Here is a 20,519-nt window from a genome sequence, read left to right as displayed (position 1 = left end):
TAAGAGGCCAGAAGAAAGAGGAGGATCTTTACAAAGAGGAATTTATTACATGGAATTAAATGTGCCCAAAGTATGGAAATATAGGTCATCAACACAGGATCTCTAGAAAATATGGGAATCAAAGGCATTAGAACAGTAAGTGAATGGAAACAGAGCTACAATAGCACAGAAAAGACAAGGACTCATTGAGCTCTCCCACAAACCACTCCAAATACCTTTAAATAAAAGTTTTTTTAAGTGGCAGAATTCACAAAAGGATGGAGTGAAAGAATTTTACAATCCAGAATAACTTAGATCACATGAAAATGTCTTTTGCATCTGAGTAAGAGTACAACATAGTCCAGCACAGGCCACACCAGCAAAGTCCTACCTCCAAGAAATCAGGAGCAGATACTGGGAATCACTAAATTATCATCATCAGCTGCTGCTTAGGGGAGTTCTTAGACCACAGATGGTAAGGAGGTGTGAACAACTAGTCAGAGGAGATTATAGGGGTCTGTTTCCTAGTACTGAGGCAGGATTCTGTTTTTTTACCCATACTCAGATTTGAGTAATATTGCTGTGTGTGGCAGTCTCAGGGCAAAAGGGGATACCACCAAACCAGATTTTGTGATCAAAGTGGAGCAAAAGCCGTGGTCCCAGTATCAGGACAGAAAAGAGTGCTTGTAGTCATTCACTGACTAGAATACAGGCCAGGAGAGAAGTAAACACACCTCTCTTTAAATCATACCACCTTGGAAAAACTTAGGTCCCCAGAAGTATCTATTAAAATAGCTGCACAAAACTCCTGAATCTTTGGATACTATGTCCTCTACCCTGAAGCTGTAGCCTACTTTAACAGAAAGTTAAAAGTCAAGAAATAGGGTAAGAAAATTAACATCTGGCCATAGATAATCTGTTGACAAGAAAGATCAAAACACACCCCCAGAAAAAGATAAAGTCAAAACTCGAACATCCAAAGCCTCCAGAAAAAAATATAAATTTGTCTCAGGCCATGGAAAAGGTCAAAAAGGATTTTAAAAATTAAGTAAGAGAGGTAGAAAAAAATTGGGAAGAGAAATGAGTGATGTAAGAAAATCATGAAAAATGAACCAACAGTTTGGTAAAGGAGATAGAAAAATATAAAAAAGACATTAACACCTTAATGAATAGAACAGACTAAATTTGGTAAAAGAGGTGCAAAGGCCAATGAGGGAAATAATTCCTTGAAGGGCACAGTTGATCAAATAGAAGAGAAGGAACAGGGGTTGACTGAAAATAATTCCTTAAAAATCTGAATTGAGCAAATGGAAGCTAATGACTTTGTAAGAAAATAGGAGACAGTGAAACAATCAAAGAATGAAAAAAAAAAAGACAACATGAACTATCCCACTGGAAGAGCAATTGACCTGAAAGGGGATCTAGGAATAATAATTCAAAAATTGTAAGTAACTGAAGACCATGATTGGAAAAGAAACCTACACATCATCCTTCAAGAAACTCATGGAAAGCTGCCCTGATATTCAGGAGCAAGAGGTTGTTATAGGGATTGAAGGAGTCCACAGATCACCTGTGAGGAGTTCCCAAAATGACTCCAGGAATATTGTGCCCAGTTCCAGAGGTCCTAAATCAAGGAGAAAATGTTACAAGCAGCCAGAAAGAAACAATTTCAGTGTTATAGAGCCACAGTCAGGATGACATTCTACTTCTACATTAAATGATTATAGAGTTTGGAAAATGATATTTCGGAGGGCAAAAGAAGTTAAAATTTTAGCCAACAGGATTGAATGTAATTCTTTTGGAGAAAAAATGAAATTTAATGAAATAGAGGACTTTCAATCATTCTTAATGAAAAGACCAGAGCTGAATGAAAAATTTGACACTCAAATACAAGACTCAAGAAAAACAGAAAAAGGTAAACAGAAAAGAGAAATCATAAGGGACTTAATACATTTAAACTGTTTACATTCCCACATGGAAAGATGTTAATTATAACTCAAAATGTAGATAGAGGGCACAGATGTGTTGAACAGAAAGAGTTGATATCGAAAAAAAATAAAATAAAGGAGTGAGAGAGAAATGCATTGGAATAATGGGAAAGTGTAAAGTAAATGAGATAAATTATCTTACATAAAAGAGGAAGGAAAAAGTTTTTACAGTGAAGAGGAAGATGGGTGAGGTTAAGGGGAGGGAGGGAGTGAACCTTACTTTCATTAGATTTGGATCAAAGAGGAAATAACATATACATTCAATTGGATATAGAAATCTATCTTATGATCAGAAAGCAGGAGGAGAAAGGGATAAAAGAAGAGGGCTGATGGTTAAAGGATGGGCAGATTGGGAGAGGAATAGTTAGAAGCAAAATATTTTTGAGGAGGGACAAGGTAAAAGGAAAGAAAGAATAAAATAAATGGATGGGAACATCGAGCAATAACAGCGAAAAAATTGTAAACTAAGTGTCTCTGATAAAGGCTTCATTTATCAAATATATGTGTGTATTGTGTGTGTATATGAAATTTATAAAGATATTAGCCATTTTCCAACTGAGAAATGATCAAAAGATATAAACAGTTAAGATATTTATAGCTATATAAGAAGGTGCTCTAACATTATTGATTGGAAGAATGCAAATTGAAACAATGATGAGGTACTACCTTATATTTATTAGATCCAATAATAGGACAGAAAAGAAAAATGAAAAATGTTGTAGGAGGTGGGGGAAAAATGAAACATCAAAGCACTGTTGGTAGAGTTGTGAACTGATTGAATCATTCTTTAGAGCAATTTGAAACTATACCTAAAAGACCCTGCATAGTCTTTGACTTAGCAGTGCCATTACTAGATCTGTATCCAGAAGGAGATTTAAAAACAACAAAAGGAGAAAATATCTATATGTATAAATATATGTATATATATCAACTCTTTTCTGGTGGCACAGAGTTGGAAACTGGGAAGATGCCCATCAGTTGATGAATAGTTAAATAAATTGTGCCATATAATTGGGAGACAGTACTATTGTGCTATAAGAAATGATGAGTCAGATGCTCTCATAAAAACCTGGAAAGACTTCTATGATCTGTAGCAAAGTGAAATGCACGGCGTACAAATTAATTGTAATATTGTAAGATAATTAGCTATAAATGACTTAGCTATTCTCAGCAATACAATGATCCAAGACAACTCTGAAAGACATGGAAAAAGAATGTTATCCATCCTTAAACAAAATTGATGGTGTCTGAATACAGGTCGAAGCATACTTTTTAATCTATATTTTCCAGAATTTTTTATCTATATTTTCTTTCACAAAATGACTAATATGGAAATATATTTTGCATGACTACACATATGTAATCTATATCAAATTGTTTGCCTTCTCAAAGAGGGGAGTAAAAAAGGAAAAGGGGAGAGACTTTGAGACTCAAGATTTTAAAAATGAATGCTAAATATTGTTTTTACATGTAGTTGGGAAAAATAAAATACTAAATAATTTTTAAAAAATAGACTGTCATTCATACTAAAAAAAAAAAAGCAAGCAGATAATTGTAGGAATGGACTCAGTCTGGTGACTCAGTTCTGAAGCTTGTTCAGTTTTCTTTCTATGTAATTATTGGTCTAATACAACTTCTATCCTATGAAAACACTATTCAATTGAAAGGATTGCGAGAAAATTTTACTGGATTATTTGAACCTAGCCCTGTGTTGCTGGGAAGCTAGACCACCTTCACTTATTCCTTAGAGACCCTTAGTAATGCACCTCAATTATACTGACCAGAAACCCAATAAAATATGAAAAATGCTACAAGTATTCCCCCCCCAATCATATATCTCTAGCTATATATATGTCTTTTCTGAAAACTGACCTCCATATCAATTATTATTCTCATGTTCCTTTGATTCCCTATAGACACTTGGGGGGCATGGGACATCTCATTCTGATTTCAGGAATTTGTAACTGTTCAGTCTCTCTCTCTCTCTCTCTCTCTCCCTATTTAGAAAACCCTAATCCTTCCTCTATATAGAGATCAGATTACCTAATTTTGTTTTCTGGTTGTTTCTTTTTAATTAGCCTCATTCAATTAATTGTTTTATTGTATAAAAATTTGTCTCTCTTTATATTTGGGGTCTAGTATTAAGAGTGAGAAAGGTTACTGCTCCTTATTTGTTAGGCAATTGGCATGTATTGCTTAATAAATTAATAGGCTTGGAAATTTGAACTTTTGTTCCTTCAGACATTTCATCTTTCGCCTGCCAGAGAAACAAAGGACAAAGCTGTCAATTCTGGATATAGATACAGAAGCTATATTTCCCAACCTGACAAGCCTAGTCCAGTGAATGAACTAATAGAGTTCCCTGAGCTAGCATTTGGAGCTAACCCTAATCACCTTGATCTCCAGAAATTTCAACCATGGAAAACTCCAATATTTTTCTATCATTTTCTTATTGAGATAAATATATAAATCAATCTTTCAAAAAGCTTTTATACTGTGTATAAATAAACTGTGTGCCAGTCACTATGCTGGGGTTACAAAAAAAGATCTTATATTCACACAGATGACTGTGTTCTCCTGGCTAAATAACTTGAGTTTAACAGACTGGTTTTTTGTTTTGCAGCTATGTGGCACAGTATATAGCACACTGGACTTGAAATAAGGAAGACTGATTTCAAATCTGACTTCACATACTTACAAGACATGTGATCCTGGATAAGTAATTTAACCTCTATCTGACTCATTTTCCTTAATTATAAAATGGGGAGAAATGCATAATCTATTTTCCAGGTTGTTTAATGTATGAAAGTACTATGTAAATATTAGCTATTATTATAGAATGACCACTTTTGCTGCATTTGGCCTTCCATACTCACCCTACTAGAGTATTCATTAACTTTCTATTTAATAGAGCTAAGGCTAGATACTATCTCAGTCCCAGCTATGAAAATGCAATTCTATGAAAACATAATGCATGAGGTAAATAGAATACTGGATTTGGAAAATGTGGATTCACATCCTGAGCTTGTAACAAATTATCTATTTGATCTAAGACAATGCATTTCAGTTTTTTGTTTTGTAGTTTTGGGGAAATTGAGTATCTTTAACATCCTCTTCTGGTCCTATGCTCTAGTTCCTTATGAAATAGAAAAGAATTCTTCCTGCTTAGATGAAGACTTAAGAACCTCTTCTAGACTCTTCTTTTCTCTTATCTCTTCACTATCCTTAGAGTACAAATTTCTATCACATTTATTTTCAGAAATTCTTGGTTCAAAGACTAGAAAACTGAGCAGCTTTTTTCATAGGGTACCTCAGGCCAATAGGTGTTGGCTCTCTGCTTTTATACAGTTTGAAAACTTGAAGAATTCTTGGAAAAACCTGTCTTTAAAACCTAAATATAATATAGAAAACAAATTTATTTCTGTGTTCTGTATTCTCTATTCTAGGAAATTTTACTCATTTGCTTTAATATTGAAAAATAACAGCTAAAAATATACCATTTGTAATGTTGGTCAAAATAAATATAATGATAGAAATATGCCCTGCTAGTGCTTCCAAGCTTTGAAATGAACTGGACCCATGCCAGAATATTTCTGCAAATGGCAAACTGCCTATGCCTCCAGGGCAGTGCAGCAGAGCCTTAGGCATGATAGAACAGTTACCTGGGGAGAAGAGAATATCTGGCTCTTTCCTTCTTCCCTGGGTAGAAGGAACTTTTGACCTTTAAGTGTGAACTGGGGTAAGGCAAAAAGTCTCTAAGGAATAGAGAGATGGGGCACCAAAAGAATGTAATGAATAAGGGAATTAGTGATGAGAACAATATGAAAAATGATAAACTCTAAAAGGAGTACTAAGTGGAATGAAAAATTAGCATGATATGGCTCTATGTGAAGAAAAAAAAATAAGTGAAGACATATTTTCTAAAAGAAGTTTAGAGAAAATCCTAAGAAGGTGAAATTAAAGGAAATAAGAGTTGAAGTTCTTTTATTAAATAATCCCAAATAACCAATTTTCCTTCTTTCCTTCTTCTCTCCCTCCTTTTTCTTCCCTCTCCCTCCTTTTCCCTCCCTTGTTCTAGCTCTTGCTCTCTTACTAGATCTCTCTCTCATTCTTTTTTCCTTCCTTCTCTTCTTCTTTCCTTCCTTTTTTTGGTTATCCAAATATATATATAATATATAATAATATAATATAATAATATATATGTAACATATAATAATATAATATATAATAATAATGTGAGTTCACTATGATCCTGACACAGAAAGATTCTGAAGAGCCTTCTGATTTACTGAAGAAATGTTAATCAATCAACCAGTATACATTTATAATAATTGCATTTATCATATTTTAAAAAAGCATATTTAAAAAAAAGCATTGCCCTAAAAGCTGAATATACAAATAAAAAGTAAGTAGTCCCTATCCTCATTTGCATCCTAAGGGGGAAGATTTTACACACACATACATACACACACACACACACACACACACACAAGATATATGAGATAGTTGCTATTATTGTCCCCATTTTACAGAAGAGGAAACTGAGAGTAAGAGATGTTAAATGACTTGCTCATGATCACAAAGCCAGTAAATATCTAAGACAGAACTTGAATTTAGATCTTAATGACTTCAAATTCAAGATCTTATCCATTATGTCAACTTACCTCCCAAATGAAAAAACTTGATTGTAAGTTCACAATTAAAAAAAAAGAAAAATAGAAAAAAATTAAATCAGTAAGTAACCTAGTAAGTAAAAAAGCTTAGCAGAAATCTGTAAAAAGTGAAGTGTGACATAGTGGTTAGAAAGCTAATTTTGTAATGAGAAGATCTCAAATCAAGTTCTGTCATTGGGATATAACATCTGTAACCTCTCAATACTGTAGGCAACTCCCTAAAACTTCAAGTTTCTTGTCCAAATAAATGGGTAGAGAGTTTTTCTCCTGGGTCCTTCAAAGTTGATGTGCATACTAATCTTCTTTCCATCCCCATTCATATAGATAGATAATAAATAAATGGAGAGAGACAGAGAGACAGAGAGGGGAAGGGAAGATAGAGACAGAGAAACAGAGGAGGGAAGAGAGAGATAGAGACACAGAGAGAAACTCAGAAACAGAAACAGAGACAGAGAGGAGAAGGAGAGAGGGAGGAAATACTGGGCACAGGCTTAAAAAAATAACTTCACAGTTACAAGGAGGAGTTAGTGCTATTAAAAACACTTTATTTGAAAAAATCTGGAGGGATTTAGTGGATTTCAAGTCCAACAGTAAATCAAAAGTGGGATATGGTAATAAAAAAAAAAACAGCCCAAAGAATTAGTACAATTTTATCCTACCTTAAGAGAAGCATATAATCACTTGGATAACAATGCAGAACTCAGGTTCTCCATTTATTGTTTTTCTCTTTTTTTATTTTTCTTTGAAACAACAGACATTTATTAAGAGCCTAGGTGTGAGATATTTCATACATGAAAATATTCTTAGAACTGGGGTTATGAAGACAAAACTGAAATAGACCCCTCCTCAAAGAACTTATTTTCTATTGAAGGAAAACATATGTCCATATCAAAAAGTCACACAAAAGAGAAGAAAAATAATTTCAGGTTGAAGTTGGAATATGGGATATAAAAGGGAATGAGGAAGGCATAAAATAGGAGATGTAATCTGAACTGAATTTTGAAGGACATAGTTGAATTTTAATAGGTAGAGTTGAGAAGAGCTCATTCTAGGGAAAGGGATACAATGTGTATAAAGTCAGAGATTGAATATCATATATGAATATCATATATATATATATAACAGATCTCCATGTATAGGAGAAGAATATATATTAAGGCTGGATTATGAATGTCTTTAATGGTCCAGAAGAGAAACCCTTTGATCATAGAAGTAAGAGAGAATCATTACAGCTTTTTGACCAAGTGAATGACATAGTCAGAATGGTGTTAATATGTTTGCTAATGATATGGGGGGTGAATTGGAAAGGGAAGAAACTAGAAGCAAAGAAACAATTAAGAGGCTACTAAAATATTTCTGATTAAAAGTGATCAAAGCCTGAATTAGAACAGTGTTTTTGACAGCAGATATGGTCTATTTTAGATGGTTAGAAGCAACCTGAAACTGTACTCTTCTGACTTCACTTTTGAGAATCTAGTGTTTTCTCAAAACCTTAGGCATCAAATAGGATATTTGTGGAGATTAAACTGTGTACTCCATACTACTGTGGAGTATACTGGAGCCAGCTCCTCAGGAGTCTGATTCTTAAATTTTCAGTGTATGCATTTATAATTCTGAAATTTGCAAATGATGCAAATCAACACTTGATATATTATTGTTGTTTTTTTTATTGACTAGACATAAAAGTGATGAAGAGACTGCTAATGATGAAGATTACACTTAAAAGTTATGTTAAAGGAACATTTCCCCTCTGGAGAATGGTTTGTTAAACATTTACCAATATATCCTTGCATAAACCAAATAATAAACAATATAATAAAATTCAAAGGGATGATCATTAGGTCCTATTTCAAAGTACATAATTCTGTGGGAGATTCCTGAGTCATAAACAATTTAGAAATTGAAGAATATGATTAGCTCTTGATGTATATTAGAATTTAAACCTGCTTTTGTTCTATTCCTGATGCTCTTCAGAATGAGAAACCTTTGGCCACAGATTTAAAATGTCATGATGCCTTTAATATATATTGTCACCTGGAAAATCATTTGACAGTATTATATGACTTTTAGGTACATGATCATAAGTATTCCCAATTTTGAGAGAGGATTCTGGGATAATAACACAATTATATTACAATTGAGTGGATTTTAGTGGATAATAAAGGAGTTTTCATCTTAAGACAATTTGAGAGGGCTTCAAAAAAGACCCTAATTCCAGGGGCAGAGGTTCTTTCCGAATGAAGAGCATATACCTCCTGGCAGACTCTGCTGAAACAAGCCCTGAAGACAGCTAAAGCAGGCCTCAGGAACTTTCATCTCACAGATAGTGTAGGGGTTAAACAGCTGAGCAGAGGATGATTGAAGGACTTTCCACAATCACAGGACTGCAGGACCAAATTTGCTGACTAGACACAATCCCCCTTGTACCTGGAACTAGTACACCTTTAGTAAGTGCAATAGTAAATTCATGGAGATACTGCTGGCTTTGGGCACTTGCAGGAGAGCCAGTCACTGGTTTTAATTTCAGAGAAAAGGGGGGAGCTAAAGTTTGCAGCCACAGAAAAGATCACAAGAAGCAACATAAGTTATAGGACAGCATAGCTAGAGACCTTAGCTATGACTTGGGGTGGAAAGGCATGCCCAAGGCTTCACTCACACTCCACCCCAAACCAGAGCTCAGAAAACTACCAGTAGAAGGACCTGAAACGCTATTCCCTCTATCATAGATCTAAAGTCAATTAAAATAATGAACTGTTTAAAATAAAACAAAATAAAAATGAGTAAGCAAAGAAGAACCTTACCATAGACAACTAAAGTTTAAAAAGCCACTTCAAACTCAAAAAGAAATATCAAATGGTCACAAGACCAAAAAGAGTTCTTGGAAAAACTTAAAAAGGACTTCAAATAATGGAGATTGAAAGAAAAGAAAACAAGAAAAATCCAAAAAAAATTATGAGAAGAAAGCCAATCAATTGGAAAAAGAGATTCAGAGATGCAAGGAAGAAAATAATTCCATGAAAACTAGAATTGGGCAAAGCAAAACTAATGACATCATGAGACACCAACAAATAAGAAAACAAAATCAAAAGAATAAAAAAACAGAAGAGAATGTGAAATGTCTTATTAAAAAAAACAACTAATGTGGAGAACAGATTAAGAAGAGACAATATTAGGATTTTTGGACTACCTGAAAGTTATGACAAAATATTTTTAATATTACAATTGTTACAATTATATGACAATTGATTAAAATTTATTTTTATCACAATTGATTATATACAACACAATTATATTACAATTGATACAATATTATAAGAAATTATTAAGGAAAATTTTCTTGAAGTTTCAGAAAAAGGAATAATAAATATAAATAGAAAAATCCACCAATCACTACCTAAAAAAGATTCCACTAAGAAAACTTTCTATCATGTGAAGTTTCAGAGCTCCAAAGTTAAGAAGAATAATAGTGCAAGCAAAAGTAAAAAAAAAAAATCAAAAACCACAGAGCTACAATCAAGATTACAATAGACCTATTAGCTTCTATTCTAAAAACCACAGGTTTTGTAACATATTTGAAAGGCAAAAGAGGTAGAATTGTGACCATAAATTACCCAGCCAAATTGAGTATAATCTTGAATTTTTAAAAAAGGATATTCAATGAAATGAAATATTTTTTAGCTATTTGTGACCTAAAGACCATAACTCAAAGGAAAATTCAACATATAAGATTCAGGAGAAAGAGGAAATAAACATTAAAGAACAATTATAAGGGACATATTATAAGCTAAAATTCATTACTTCTCATATGTGAAAATATCAGTTCTCTTATGACTTATCACTTGGATAGTTTGAAAGAAAAACTTGTAAGTAAAATAAGTTAAAAATAAGTAAATTATAAGTAAAAAATATTAAAACAAGTAAAATAGGTTAATCAAAAAATAAATCTGGGTAGGGAGAAGTTTTTTTTTTTTTTTTTAAAGAGCAATTATTTCATACAAATGAGGAATAAACAGAAAAACTAATATAGAAGAAGCAAGTGGGGGTGGAGAGCTAGAAGGGTTGGAAACTTATTCTTACTGAAAATGAGTTAAAGAGGGAACAACATATCCATCTAGAAGGGTATAAGATTCATCTAATATAAAGAAATAAGAGGTCAAGAGGATAATATGGGGAGAGACTTTTAGAAGGCTGTATAAAATAATTATGAGTACAGAGGAGAGGATATGGAAAGGATTCTTAAATGGGTGGTTTGATTAGGGTAAAGGGTGGGGAGAAAGGATAAGGGAAATACACTTAGAGAATAGGTAAAATGATAGGTAAAATGAAGATTAGGAGGGTAAAGTAGTGGTTACAAATAAATTGGATAAAAAAGGGCAAGAAGGATAATGAGGAAAATTGTATGGAAGGAGACACAACTACTCATTATAACTTTAAATATGAATGGAATGAATTTACCCTTAAAAGAGAAATAGATAACAGAATGGATTAAAAATCAGAATTCAACAATCCATCTTTTATAAGAAATACAACTAAAAATTAGAAATGCACAGTATTAAAATAAAGATCTGAAGTAAAACTTATTATGCTTTAGCTGATATTAAAAAGTAGGAAGAGATATCCTGGTCTTAGAAAAAAGTTAACTCTAAAATGGATTTAGATAGAGCTAAACATGGAAACTACACTATGTGTCACCAATATTATTCAATGTTGTTTTAGAAATTTACCTAAGTAATTGATTTATTCAATGACATCCCAATTAAATTATTAAAATATAATTTTTACTAAGTTAGAAAAAATAATAACATTCATCTGGAAAAACAAAAAGTCAAGAGTTTCAAAGAAACTAGTAGAAACAAATATAAAGGAAGGAGGGTGTATATATGTGTGTGTGTGTATGTGTGTGTGTGTGTATTACATACATACATACTTATATTCATGTTCAATGTAGCTTTCTCTAGGATGGGGTAGGGAGAGAGGTAGAAATAAAAGTACACAGCAGTAAACAACAGAAAATGTAGAAGGAAGCACAAAAAAAGCTGGATAGCTTTGAAAACAATGTAGTATTTATTAAAACTTTTTTTAAAAAATGTAAACAGTCTGAAATGGAAATTTATATTGAATCCTCTATGTTCCTTATATGTGAGGGTTTTTTATTTTTGCATTTTGTACTTAAATTTAAAATGAATAAAGGATTAATTTTAAAATTCTCAATTTTAAGTTGTCTCCATCTTACTAATTCCAGAGGCTAAATAGGCATGCAAGTGGATTGGCACTCTAGAGCTACCATGGCAGTTAAATAGTCTTCTGAACATTTTCTCACAATGCATCATCTATTAATATCAAGCCACTTTACTACCAAAAAGGAAAAAAATAACAAAAACAAAATAATACAATAATTCACAGCTATAGCTTTAGTTTTTTCAAATCAAGCCATCTCAAGTTCTTTTAAAGCCAGGATTTTTATCTAATGACTTTTAATAATCTGGCTGCTCAGTTGAGAACTTCTCAGATTCAACTCTCCTATTCCCAACAAAACAAAACCAAATCTAAAAAAGAGTGTTAAGAACTCATGATATTATAGGAGGAAATGCCACAGGCAATAAAAGCCACATAGTAGTTGGATTTGGAAAGAAATAGGAGATAATACAGTTTTCCTTCCAAATAACTACCCTCAATAATACTTTGCTTTCTGAGACTTAGAAAGTTAAAATAACAAACCGTGGCACATCATATTTTAAAGGATTGAGCCCAGCTCCTGCAGAGAGGAAATCGTTACCCAGGAGCACCTGTACTGTTCCGAACATTTTACATGATGACTTTTTCCACTGCTGAACCTTCTTCATACCAAGTCCCTTCTCCGTGAGAATACCAGAAGGCCCTCGATGCCAGCCACAAGGATTTTTTTTTTGCTAAAAACTGCTTTTGATATTCTCCTGTTAGTATTGGACTTCATATTCTTAGCTACATTGTTGCTAAAATAAGTTGCTCTTTTTTTCCTACCAGACTTGCCAAACCCTCGTTGGAATGCATTTGTGTTATCCTTTTACTAACAGAATTCCTGTAACATTCACAATGACCTAATTGAGGCTCTTGGCATCAAAAATGACACGTTTATGAAAACTAGGAAAGAGGTTAAAGACAGTCCCTTAGAAAGAAGAATTATTCTGACCTCTTTCCCTATCAGCCCGCACCTTTCCCTTTAAAGAAAAAAATTAGTGATGAAGATAAGTTTGTTCTCACACCCTATTCCTCAACTGTCTATAAAACACTGACCACAATTCAAAAGATTCAGACACAAGTGGCTCAAAGGGTAAAATAGTGATGTTACTCATACAGCAAATGCTTATTTTTCTGCTTATATTTATATGAATTCTAATCTGCATTACAATACTCATATTTTTTCTGGATGTAATATGGTGAGTGAAATGAGTATTGATGGTTGAATTATAAGATCTGAATTCAAAATCCATTATTGCAATTATTGTAATTTATATTTTAAAGAATTGATGTGTAACCCTTCACAGTATAAGCTGACTGGACAAGAGCCCCTGTGCTCCTCTCACTCAAGCACATTAACTGCTTTTCCTACTGCTGAGCAGCATCCATATAAACTATGATACATGGAAGTAGAAGATAACAGGATCTAATAATATTCCTTAGTTTTCTCCTTTGTCTTATGAGGGGTTCCAATTGATGACCTCTCCAATTGGAAATCTATGATCCTAAGCTCTATTATGTCTTTAATGATGTAATCTAGAAATTAAAGACACAGGAAAACTAGAAATCTAAAGAAAATGAAATAAAATTATCATTAATTTCTCAGATAAAATATAATCCTGGGGAGAACAAAAATTAGCAATTCTGATTTCTGGAGCAGGTGCTTCAAATCTTTTCCTGTGGCAAGCACCAAGGAACATGGTTTCAGATCAAGTCTTAGAAACTAATTAGGGAGGAGAAAATTCTAAAAGAGACATCAGGCATGAAAGGCAAGGAAGACCCCATTGGAGAACACATACCAAGAACATTATTCTGTGAGTAGGAGGAGAAGGGAGACAAATCACCTAACTAACTGTAATATAATTGCTGAAGAGAACTCATAAGGGCAGATGGAAAGCGGGGTGGATGGGTCATGGCTGGAGAAGTTTTCACTTGCTATGATGAAGTATCTGGATTTTTCCTAATTTAATTCATCTTGATAAGTAGAAGCTAAGAGCAGCAGTCCAGCCTAGTGAGCAGTTTATAAAACTGTGCATCATGATCCCATATGGAGGTTTCATAACTTAATGATTTAATATAAAAAAATCTGATTTATATATACTTGGGGTTATATTAGAATTACTCAGATGAAAAGGGGCCCCAAGTGGAAAAAGTTTAAGAAACTCTGGTTTCATGGATAGATAACTGGACTCTAAGTCAGGAAAACCTCATTTAAAGTCCTATCCTTGACACACAGTGGTTTTGTGACTGCACAAGTCAATTATGCTCTCCATGGCATAGGGACATAATCATAATTATGAACTAAGAAAGAGCTGTTGATCAGGTCTGATTACAAAAAGAAATAAAAAAGAAAATCAAGAGATCAAAAAGAAAAGGTGTAATCTCAGTAGTTTCTACTGATAAAAAATATAAATATTATATTTTAACTTTAACTTTAACATTCTTTATTTTTTTTTATTTAATAGCCTTTTATTTACAGGTTATATGTATGGGTAACTTTACAGCATTGACAATTGCCAAACCTCTTGTTCCAAATTTTCCCCTCTTTCCCCCACCCCCTCCCCCAGATGGCAAGATGACCAGTAGATGTTAAATATATTAAAATATAAATTAGATACACAATAAGTATACATGATCAAACCATTATTTTGCTGTACAAAAAGAATCAGACTCTGAAATATTGTACAATTAGCCTGTGAAGGAAATCAAAAATGCAGGTAGGCAAAAATATGGGGATTGGGAATTCAATGTAATGGTTCTTAGTCATCTCTCAGAGTTTTTTCGCTGGGCGTAGCTGGTTCAGTTCATTACTGCTCCATTGGAAATGATTTGGTTGATCACATTGCTGAGGATGGCCAAGTCCATCAGAATTGGTCATCATATAGTATTGTTGTTGAAGTATATAATGATCTCTTGGCCCTGCTTGTTTAACATTCTTTAACTTTTGAATTATTTAGGCAAAGTTTCTATTGCCCCACCCAAGTTGGGACTCTGATGATTATGGCCTGTATTTCATGAATTGCAATTCTTATTCAGGGTAATTAAACTCCATTAAATCAAAGGTTCATACAGAGGGGCATAAATTTTGTCCAAAATGAGTACCTCAAAGAGAAGCAATTGAGCCTCATAGGTTAGTTGAGCAGATTTCCAGTGAAATTGCCCATCAAAGCTTGAGTCCAATGTGGAGGGAAGATATTCCTCCAAAAGGAGGAAGATAACATCTTTACTGCTAACTGGAAAACTCAGTTTTCTTGTCTACTAAATGAGTAAGTCCTTCACACAAACCCACTAGACCACAATAACAGATTTCTCAGAAACCAATTACTTATCAAGCATTCTCAAAGGGGTAAAAGTCAAGCATGTTCACAGGTGCATCTGATTTTCTTCTGATATTCTGAGCATGTATAATGTAATGAAAAGGGAACGAGCACCGGATGCACCTTAACACCTCTCTCCGCTCTTATCCCACTTCAGTCCCTTACCTGCACAGGTCTCCCCATCGTAGGTTTCACACACCCATTCGTGGCACTCACAGAGAGGCCCCAAGTACATGCCAGGTTCTGTCACGTGGCAGATGCAGACTCCACAATCACAGCGGCCTCGGCCATTGCACAGCTGGCTCCCGGGTGGTTGTCCTGGTGCTCGGCACCTGCGTTCTGCCTCTGCCCGGGACAACCTACAAGTAGCTCCTGGCCCGCTCCTACATGGACAAAAAACAGCACCTGTCTATTCGGGCAAAGAATATGAATTATTCGCATCTGTTTCCTCTCCCTCTTCTCCACTGTCTTCCCATGGCTTTCCAACGCAGACACATAGACCTGATGTAATGACCAGCAATAAAGACTTAGGGAAATCTTTGAAAAGTCATGTAACTTGGAACTCTGATCTTCACGGAAGACACTAATTATTTCTCTTGAAACATCTGCTACCCTAATTTACCTTGAGCCGGCTCAGGCCACCCCAGAGTGTTCATCACTTTCCTTGGAGTATGCAGAGGACTGCAGTGTCTGCTTGCCAAGGGCCACATCCACCATCCCTTGGGATGCAGTAATTTCTCAGAAGGTCTGCCCAGTGGCCTGGCAGCTCATGAATTTGCCTGGTTCCCTAGTGGACTAAGGTACCCCCGGTCTGCCTAGCAGCCCTTGAATAACCTAGAAAGGCCAGGACAGTAGCTGAAAGTGGAGAAATGTGTTTGCCCTTGAACTTTTTTTGTCTTTGAATCATACACGCATGTTTAAGTTTGAATAAATTAATCCAGTGTGTGGCACTTGATTGTTTTTTTTTTTTAATTCCCTTGAAAACTTTTCAGTTCCTCTTTGAAAACCCATGAAAATTTATAGCTAGCTTTATTTTTGATGAAGAGTAAGAATAGATCCAAAGTGACAAAAATATTAATAGTTAGATATTTACTTTCTTAATAGTTTTTATTAAAAAAGCAAATTTAGCTAAGATAAAGATAACATAAATGTATTTAAAACAGTATAAATTACAAAAATTTTGCATTGTTGAAATAAATCTCATAATGCCTTTTGCAATGTTATGTATATTCCCTGTGAAAATCTCTCTATATTACTGTCATTAGGGGAAATTTCATTATAGATTTTTACAATGTTAAGTAATTTTATTTAGCCTTCCTCCTGATGTATCTGAATCTCTCTAAAAATGAGTTTTATAATAATGAGAATTTTACTAGATACATATTTCTCTCTGTACATATGTGTATTCAGGGAAAACATTTATACACATGTATTCGTACAGAGGAAAAAAAAACAATCTAGGAGTCTGAAAAGAAGTCTGGATTTAGAGAGAGAAATGAGAATAGGTTGAAAATGATTTTTCCTATTTTCAAATTAGGAACTCTTGCATAATTGGGATAACTATAAAGTTCAGTTGGGACTGGCCACATGAAGCAACTGTCAAACACGTATGTCTTTTAGGATAGCAAACCCAACTTACCTCAGGGATGGTGAAAAACCTTGGGGAACAGCTGATGACACAGTGAAGAAAAGGGATGAAGCCAGCAGTAAGAATTTGCTGAGACTCGTCGTGTGCATGATGAGATATCCCAAGTTGTGAGGAACAGGTCTGCCCTTCTGCAAGGTAGGGGTGACACAGGCAAAGTCTCCAGCAGCCAGGCAAGCAAATAGACAGACAGAAGAACAGATAGACAGCCAGACACGTTGGTTTGAAACTGCCAGAGCTGGCCAAAATGGACTTAAAGCTCTTCTCCGTGCTACAAGTGCCTTTGATTAGCTGCCTGGAAGGATTTGGGCAGCAGCCGCACTCCTCTGGGCGGGATGTTGGTGCCAAACCCTAAAGTTTACAGTCTAGGCAGGGAAGTAATTAGAAACAGTTGTACAAGCAGATGGTTTATTTTGACATAAAAAGTGTCCTGTTCACAGATTTGAGAAAGCTATCTAGTTTTTCAAATACAGGCACCATAAATATTTGAACAGAGAATATTTGGACTTAGTTTATATGAATGATTATGTTAGATAATCTATGAGATGTGATAGGGTGTGGAGGGAAGCCGACAATGATCAGAAAACTTTAGTGGTAACAGCAGCTTGATGATTTTCAGGAGATATCCTCTGTCATTTTGGTGATGAGTGGGAGACCTTAAATTGTCATTTTTTTTTTTCTTGTAGAAAACTCAGTCTTGTTTCCTCACTTTTAAATTGTAATTCTTCATTTCCTTGATTTTTTTTAAAATGTGGTTTGGAATTTTCTACTTTCTCATCCACTGTCATGTCACAGAACAGTACTTCTGGGTGTGACAGTCAAAAACCTAGATCCAAATCTTAAAGCCTTTCTTTAAATCTTAAATCCTTTAAAACCAAATCTTAAAAACCTTTCCTCCCCCATATCTTCATGGAATTCTTCAACTGATTTTTCAGGTGGCTGGAACACCCAAGTTTTGATCAAAGTTTTTCCCCAAGAGGTACAACTGGGATGAAGCAGTGTAAAACGAAGGAATTTCTATTCATTTTTAATTCTATCTGTACATTTGTGGTTCATTTATGCTTCCTTAGACAGTTAGAACAGATGCACAATTCAAGAAAATAGCTGGGCCTTTCCTTTAGTCCCTTTGCAAATAAGATTCCACTTCAATTATTATTGAGGCTAATATGGGAAGGGAAGAATCAAACTCATAATCTGACTACAATTTGTTATTGAATGTTTTGATAATTTTGATAGATAATGGGATGATGCTTTTGATGAAGGAAAACTAATTATTCTGTTGAAAAGGGGTCCTATTTTTCTTAGAAACCTCTTTTGAGAGTTAAAGCTTTCTTTCCAAAGTCACTTTAATCTCTACTATTTTCACAGACTATGGTATTCTATAAAAAAAGTACAGCTGTGAAATAAATATCTATCTGTTAGAAAACATTTAAATTCTCAGATCATTTTCTTTCTGTGACTCACAGAAGAAACATTTCCAGTAATTTAAAATAGTTGTATTATAGCTGACACTGTGACTCAGTAGAATATCTCTTGTCCTCAGAATCTCTGTCAAAATACCATGAATAACTTAAAATGTACTGTGATTAGCAGACAGTCTGGTATCTTTTACTTTTCTGGAGACAACTCACATATCTGATTTGTAGATTTTAAAAGCAGTAACCACCTACTACCATTTCAAGGGCTAATTTATTTAACTTTAGGACTGGTAGGGATGTGGAGGCAGGGCATATGAAAAGTTAAAAAAAAACACCCACAAAAGACACATAGAATCATGAATTCTTAGTGTTCTAAAAAAAAACTTTAAGTATAATGTAATTCAACTTCTACAAAAAAAGCATGAATCTTCTCAAAGTGACAAAAACAATGACAATCTAGTCTCTGTTTAAGTAACTCTAAGGACAGAAGACTTACTACCTCACAAGAAAACCTATTTAAGGTCTGATAACTACATTTTATTTTCTTCTTATATAAAATTGTCTTATCTGAAACTTCTACCCATTTGTTGGTCCCAATTATACCATTAGGAGCTTCATAGAATAAAATAGAACTACTTAACTATTCAATAAAAGCAGAGATCATGAAATCTTTTTGATTCCCCTTACCAATCTAATCATGCTCCTTCCACCTCTTCAATGACCTCCTCAAAAGATGGCACCCAGAACCTAATCAAATACTTCCAACATAATCTGGATTATTAAAAAGAAATATAGCAGCAAAATAATGATCCTCATATAATATAACACTTGATTCATATTTTGTTAGCCTTTGAAAATTAACAAAGTCTAGACTACTAGCTAGCTTTGCTTCTGATATGTGTTGGACCAAATGAGAACACATATGTGAAAGAGCTTTGAAAACTATAAAGCATTATTCTAATGTGATCTATCTTCTCCCTCACTCCCAGATGCCAATTTGGCAAGAACTGGACAAGTGAGTTCAAACTGGGGAAATCATAATGTTCTTTCAATAGAACACATTGTGCTCTGGATGGGCCCTCAGTATTAGACCTACCCTGAAACACATTTTTCTAGTCTAGAGAACCTGGGGAAATTCAAGTAAGTTATGGTGATGAGCAATTGCTTTGAATTAACTTTGGCATAGGTCTGAGATGTCACTAGGCCTCTGAAACGAAATTTAATATTAAGGTGGCTAAAATTTCTGTACCCTTTGAAGAGATGCCACTGGCAGGCCTATCCCCCAAAGAGATCAAAAACAAAAACACAAATCCCATTTACACCAAATTACTAATAATTAATACACCAAATTAAATAAATTTTGTAGTAGCAAAAAATCTGAAAACAGGGTTAATGTTCTTTAATTGGAGGATGGCTGGAGAAATTATGATATATGAATGGAAATGAATATTATTACATTATAAACAAGGAAGAATGTAAGGGATGCAAACCTGGGAAAATTATAATGTATTAAGGATATTAACACTAAAAGAGTAAAAAAAAAAAACTTCATAATTTTAAATGAACAGTTTCAGTCCTGAAAAGAAGGTACCATTTTCCTATGCTGAAGACATGTAGAACTATGGATTTATAACATTACACATGTTGTTAGATCTAGTGACTATGTTGGTTAGATCTGAATAACTATTTTTTTTTGCTTTTTTCTTTCTGGGTCACTTGGCTGCTCTATTGTTTTACCTCTAATCCCTGATCAGAACACCCTTTCTAGGACACCATTCTGTTATATGTATTGTATTCCCTTATTAGAAAATAAGTTCCTTGAGGGCAGGAACTGTAATACTTTTGTAGTATCTCCAGCACTTAGCACAGTGCCTGACACAATAAATACTAAATAAATGCTTTTTCATTCATTATTGGGAAAGTAAATTGTTTGGAGGGAAGGATGAAATGTCAAAAAATATAATTCATTACCTAATACACACACAGTATTGTACTAAGGAAGAGATAGGACATATAATTCCTGTTCTTAGGATATCACTCCTCACAGTAAATCAAAGAAGAGTTGCCAAAATGAGCAGGACACAATCAGATGTTGCCTTCTGAGAATCAGGATGTGACAATGATTGTAACAACTTTTCTATCTACTCCAAGTTACTCTCCTTAATTCATAATATGAATCACAGTTTTCTTCTTAACCATAACTTCTGACTCATTTGAACACCCTGACTTCTAATTCCTCAATATCTTCAATTATTATCTCTAGTTCTAATCTATTTTAATTA

At 34.1% G+C, this 20,519-nt stretch overlaps 1 protein-coding gene across 1 annotated transcript in view; it reads right to left on the bottom strand.

Annotated features, from left to right (window-relative positions):
• ITGBL1 (integrin subunit beta like 1) overlaps positions 1 to 17,171 on the bottom strand; it is a 372,886-nt gene extending 355,715 nt beyond the window's left edge. Inside the window, exons 1-2 of the mRNA XM_031958632.1 lie at positions 16,814 to 17,171; positions 15,340 to 15,557 (exon numbers count right to left, since the gene is read on the bottom strand). Coding sequence (XP_031814492.1) covers positions 15,340 to 15,557; positions 16,814 to 16,911 — 316 coding nt within the window. The 5' untranslated portion in view covers positions 16,912 to 17,171. The remainder of the gene's footprint in view (positions 1 to 15,339; positions 15,558 to 16,813) is intronic.
• Positions 17,172 to 20,519: the final 3,348 nt, after the last annotated feature.

This window comes from Sarcophilus harrisii, chromosome 3 (genome assembly GCF_902635505.1).
Source record: "Sarcophilus harrisii chromosome 3, mSarHar1.11, whole genome shotgun sequence".
In the NCBI taxonomy this organism is placed as follows: domain Eukaryota; kingdom Metazoa; phylum Chordata; class Mammalia; order Dasyuromorphia; family Dasyuridae; genus Sarcophilus; species Sarcophilus harrisii.
This window is presented reverse-complemented; position numbering and strand designations above follow the sequence as displayed.